Raw genomic sequence first — 5,749 nt, 5'->3', positions numbered from 1 at the left:
ATATTTATAAACATAGTATATGGTCTAATACTTTCAAGTGGGGTGCATACTGGAACCAAACAACTTCCAAGCACATAATGAAAATTCACATCAGCATTTAAACATATTTCAGACAAATTTAAGGATTCAGCTAATTGCACTCAAACCTTTTTAGTATGACCTAAGTTCTCTCTGGACAATGCTATTATTGTCCCAAGGGAAATCACCCAGATCATAATGAAGGTCCAGTTGAGCGGAGTTTTACTTTCAATTCTCTGGGTTTGCTGGATGGTCCATTTTCCGTGCACCTCTGGGCTGTTGTCCGGTCCGGGCTTGAGGTGGTTGCGATGGATCCACGTCGGGCGTCCCGCAACCTTCACAGCCAGAGGAGTAGACAGGACAACTGGAAAAGGCCCCTTCCACCGTGGTTCCAAGGTCTTGGAGTCAAACGTGCGAATATAAACCAGTTCTCCCGGATTATAGCGCAGTGGCTGTAGAGGTTTCTCATGAGGAAGGGTCAGAGATCCTTTAAGCTGGTCTTGTAGTTGAGACTGCATTTCATTTAAAGCTCTCAGAGACTTAAGCAACCTCAGATGAGAGAATTTCTCCTTTAATTCCATATCTATATGGGGAACCAAGGGGGGAGTACACCCACAGATAATTTGGAAGGGTGACAGATTCAGAGGAGGCTTGGGAGTACATCGAATACACAAAAGAGCAAAAGGGAGAAGCTCCACCCAACTTAATTCAGTCTCTAGGCTCAATTTAGTTAAAATCTCTTTTAGTGTTCTGTTAGCTCTTTCTACTTGTCCTGAACTTTGAGGTCTGTAAGAACAATGTAAATTCCATCTAATTCCAATGCTTAGGCTAATCAGTTTAGAGACTTTAGCCGTGAAGGCTGGGCCATTGTCGGACCCCAGGACTAAGGACAAGCCAAATCGGGGAACTATCTCTGTCAGGAGCTTTTTTTATTGTTACCTCAGCTGTTTCTTTTTTAGTAGGATATGCCTCTATCCACCCTGAGAATGTGTCTATGAAAACTAACAGATATTTGTAACCATACATGCCTAGTTTCATTTCGGTGAAGTCCAGTTCCCAGTGTTCTCCGGGAGTCAGTCCCCTATATAGGACCCCTGGGGGCCCAGTTACCCTTCGCGATTCGCGTTTACCTTGAGGCAGGTGGGGCACCGTCTCACTTTGTCCCGGGCCTTCTGGGCTAATTCTCTGCTGACAAAGTGGGGCCGCAGCAGGGCCATCATCCTCTTTTCTCCTAGGTGGGTGGATTCATGGAGCTCATTTAGCAAAGTGTTAGCCACCGCGGCTGGCAGAACGATCTTCCCTTCATCTGTCGTCCGCCATCCATGCTTTCCTTTGGTCCAGTGGTTCTTACTCATCTCTGTTATTTCTTCCTCTGTATATTCAGGCCTCTCTGGGAGCACGGGTGTAGGTAGCAGCACCATTTGTTTCCCCACTGATTTTTGGGCAGCTTGCTTTGCTGCCTGGTCAGCTGCATTGTTTCCAATCGCTTCAGGGCTGGAATTCCTTTGATGTCCAGGGCAGTGAATGATGGCAACCTCCCTTGGCAGCCAAATGGCTTGCAGCAGAGCCAATATCTCAACTTTGTTTTTAAGTTCTTTCCCGTCTGATGTTAAAAGTCCTCTATTCTGGTAAATTTCTCCATGTACATGGGCAGTAGCAAAAGCATAACGGCTATCAGTGAAAATATTTATCTTTTTCCCTTTTCCTAATTCCAGAGCCTTAGTTAAAGTAATCAGTTCGGCCTTCTGTGCTGATGTCCCTTGGGGCAGCCCTTGTTCCCATATCCTGTTGATCCTGATTGACTATTGTTGCTCCCACAGATCGTACACCTTCACGTTGCCTCAGGCCGGGGAAGGGCCAGGTCCGTCAGATCTGGACATCCTCCCCGCAGATTTTCAAGAGTCTCAAGGCAGTCATGGATGGGCAGTTGGTCATCTGACTCAGGGAGCAGACTAGCAGGATTCAGGTTAGATGTTGTGCCAAATTTAATGCGCGGCTGTTCTAACAAGAGTCCCTGGTACTGCAGTAATCTAGCATTTGATAGCCATCTACTTGGTGAGTTGTGCAGCAGGGTCTCAAAGGCATGAGGAGTGATCAGAGTCAGATCCTGACCAAAAGTCAATTTATCAGCTTCCCGAGTTAAAGCAGCAGCCACAGCTACCATCCTTAAACAAGACAGCCATCCTCTGGCCACTGGGTCAAGTCTTTTGGACAGATAGGCTATAGGTCGCTTCCAAGGCCCCAAAGACTGCGTGATCACTCCTTTTGTCACCCTGTTCCTCTCTGCCACATATAAGGTGAAAGGTTTATTTAAGTCAGGCAGGGCTAAGGCCGGCGCTGTGGTGAGCGCAGTCTTGAGCGTCTGGAATGCTTGCTGGCAAGCCTCTGTCCATTCAAGGGGTGCATTTCCCCCTGCCGTAGCCTCATGCAGGGGTTTGGCAATTTCAGCAAAGCTAGGTATCCAGATTCTGCAGTATCCTATGGCCCCCAGGAACTCACGCACCTGCTTCTTTGAGCTGGGAGTGGGGATCTGAAGGATCGCTGACACCCTGGATTCAGCTTTCTTTTTCCTTTTTCAAGAACACAACCCAAGGAAGTTACCTTGGTTTTGCAGAGCTGGGCTTTCTTCCAGGAAACTCGATATCCCAGACCTTGTAGGGCCTCCAGGAGTCCCTCTGTGGCTGTGAGACATTTTTTCTCGGTTGTGGTCGCCACTAAGTGGTCGTCTACATACTGGAGAACAGTTGCGTAGGAAAAAGCTTTCCTTACCTCTTGTAGATCTCTGTTGAGAGCCTCCCCGAACAGTGTGGGGGAGTTCTTAAAGCCTTGTGGCAATCGAGTCCATGTCAATTGTCCAGTAGTTCCAGTGTCCGGGTCTGTCCATTCAAATGCAAAGAGCGGCTGGCTTACTGGTGCCAGGGGCAGGTTGAAAAATGCATCTTTGAGATCAAGAACTGAATACCACACATGTGCAGGCAGAATGAGGCTCAGCAGTGTGTAGGGGTTCGGTACCGTCGGGTGGACGGTCTCCACCCGGCTTTTACCTCCCGCAAGTCCTGTACCGGCCTGTAGTCTGATGTGCCAGGTTTCTTTACAGGTAGCAAGGGTGTGTTCCAGGCTGACTGACATGGGATCAATATCCCAGCATCTAAAAGTCGGTGGATGTGTTTAGATATTTTTATCTTAGCCTCCAAGCGAAGAGTATATTGTCGGACCCGAACAGGGGTGGCAGAGGCCAACAATTGAACTATTATCGGGACTTGATGTTTTGCCAGCCCCGGTAAGTTTGTTTTAGCCCATACCTGAGGAAACTTTTCTTGCAAATAGTCCCATTTTTGTTCTGGAGGATTTTCTTCTTCTCCGATTAGTTTAAATTCTTCTTATTTCCCCATTTCATTTTTCTCCCCCTTTGTATAAAACCCTCTTCTGCCATCATCATTATATTTGTCCTTGCCATCTTTTTAGTTATTCTATCTTTGGGTGGATCCCTGTTTGTGAACACCTTCATTGCTACACTTATCGATTTTTCCCTATTCTCTCCTTCAAAGCCCTCAATTCTCTGTAATTTTTTCCAAATATCTGGGGCCGACTAAGTTACAAAAGCCAGATTAATTGCCTGCCTGTTCGCTGGAGCGTCTGGGTCAGTTGGAGTGTACGTGCTGTATGCCTCCAGTAGACGCTCCAGGAAGGCAGAGGGGGATTCCTCAGGCCCTTGTAGGACCTCGCTTACCTTGCTCAAATTGGTAGGCTTGCGAGCGGCTCCCCTAAGGCCGGCCAGGAGATGCTGACGTTAGTTGCGAAGAGCTTCCCTACCTCCGGTGGAATTCGATTCCCATTTGGGATGGGAGATGGGGAGCTGTGCTTCAACTTGGGCCTGTTGTTGTTGGTCGTCAACAAGCCCCTCAGCTCCCCCCAGCACTGACCCAACAGCGTGTCTTCTAATTCTTTCTCGTTCCTCGGATGTGAACAGAGCCTGTAAAAGTTGCTGACAATCATCCCAGGTGGGGTCATGGGTATTAAATACAGACTCGAGGAGGGAGATTAGGGCTTGTGGCTTCTCAGAGAATGGGGGATTCTGGTGCTTCCAGTTATATAAATCACTTGTAGAGAAAGGAATGTATACATAATAACCTTGTTCTATTTCTCTCAATGGGAGCACAGGGACTGGGTCCGGTCTCTCCTGGGGTGCCTCCGCAGGTCCATAAGCAGAGCCCCCTCGGGTACGGGAAGGAGAGGTAGTGGAATCCGGGATCTCCCCTTCTTTCGGGGGAGATGGGTAGATGGACTTAACTTCTGCCTCCCCAGGGGATGGTTCTGCATATGGAGGGAGTCTTAACCTGGGGTCAGTAGGCCTAAGGGGTCCGGCTCCTGGGAGAACACCAGCCTGGGTGCCTGCCGCTTTGTGGACTTTATCCCATTTGGTACCATTACCAGAATATGAGAACTGGTGCGCAGGAAGCAGTGCTGCAACCATGCCGGAGGTTCTTCACAGGCCTGGGCCCAGATATTAATATAAGGGAATTGGTCGGGGTGGCCAGGGTGTTCAATGACCTTTGCCCATACTGCCCGACAAAGTCGTGGTTCGAAAGAACCTTCAGCTGGCCAGCCCACTCCGAAGGCGGGCCACTCCAAGTTGCAGAGGGTTCGGAGTTTCCCTTGACAAAACTTCATTCCATATTCATCTTCCTGCTCAGGGGAAAAAGCCAATTTAAAGTTAGTGAGAAAACAGTCCAATGGGGTAATTTTGGAGCTCGATCCTCCCATCTTGTTCCTAGGAATGAATGTAAAGTTACCACTCAACAGACAGGACACAGACAAGACACACAGGGGCCACACCAAAGAAAAAGAACTTAGATTCTACCCGGAATCCTCCTCAGGGCCGGGGTCAGGTGAGGCTTCCCGGCTCGTCAGCCACCTCTATCCTGACATCAAATGGTTGCAACCGATTGAAAACTTGCCTCCGGAGGCTTTTCAGGTCTATGTCTGAGAATCTCCTGCTGGATCCTGCGACAGAGAATCTCGGCTGGATTTACAGTTCCGACTTGGGGATCTCGCCGGGGACTCCAAGTTGTAAGACTTAAGTCTCACTTTTACTAGTGGAGCGTGAACAGCCAAGAGGCTTCCACGACGCTGGGCTCAGAAGCTCAGCGAGGCTCCAGGAGCTTGTCGGACAGCGAGAGTCACCCAGGAAGGAACACACCAGGCAAGTTGGCAAATAGACCTTTATTAGTCTGGCCAGACGGCACTCCCCAAGCCAAGTAGCTCAGAGAGGCGGCTAGCTCAGAAACAGAGGCCATTTTATATAGGGCTAAGGGGGGGGGGTTACCCTTAAAACTTCCAGGAAGAGGACAAAGGCAAAGAATCAGTTGATCTGAGCTAGTGGTCATCAAGCATATACTTGACCGTCACGTACTAATGATCAGCAGATCGATTATCCATTATTCCATTTACAACTTAGATTATAATGTTCAGAACATTCAACTACAGGCAAGTAAGGAGTGGTGTGATTTGTGTTGGGTCTCTACCTTCACTACAGTTTCCATTTAGTTTCCCAGCTACTTCAACGCAGTTACCTAACAATTCACAATTAATCATTAGTTATCCTATAAGGGATGGGGGGGTGACAGTCTCTAGGTCGTTTGCTGGTCAACATGGAGTCGCTCTGGTTGTCAGGCTCTTACATACTTGTATATTTACATGAATACAGGTGTATTAGTTTTGACTGTTATAG

At 48.3% G+C, this 5,749-nt stretch overlaps 1 protein-coding gene across 1 annotated transcript; it reads right to left on the bottom strand.

The window, feature by feature from the left end:
• Window positions 1-517: 517 nt before the first annotated feature.
• Window positions 518-4,579, bottom strand: LOC104866844. Its single transcript, XM_019208457.1, is given in 7 exon segments — window positions 518-601; window positions 1,149-1,805; window positions 1,807-1,852; window positions 1,854-2,580; window positions 2,583-3,059; window positions 3,062-3,376; window positions 3,439-4,579. Coding segments are annotated over 7 exon segments (3,288 nt in total). The 5' UTR covers window positions 4,493-4,579; the 3' UTR covers window positions 518-589.
• Between the last annotated feature and the right edge of the window lie 1,170 nt (window positions 4,580-5,749).

This window comes from Fukomys damarensis, unplaced genomic scaffold (genome assembly GCF_012274545.1).
Source record: "Fukomys damarensis isolate Sample0158 unplaced genomic scaffold, DMR_v1.0_HiC HiC_scaffold_73733, whole genome shotgun sequence".
Classification (NCBI taxonomy): domain Eukaryota; kingdom Metazoa; phylum Chordata; class Mammalia; order Rodentia; family Bathyergidae; genus Fukomys; species Fukomys damarensis.
The sequence above is the reverse complement of the archived record's forward strand: the minus strand, read 5'-3'. Positions and strand labels throughout refer to the sequence as shown.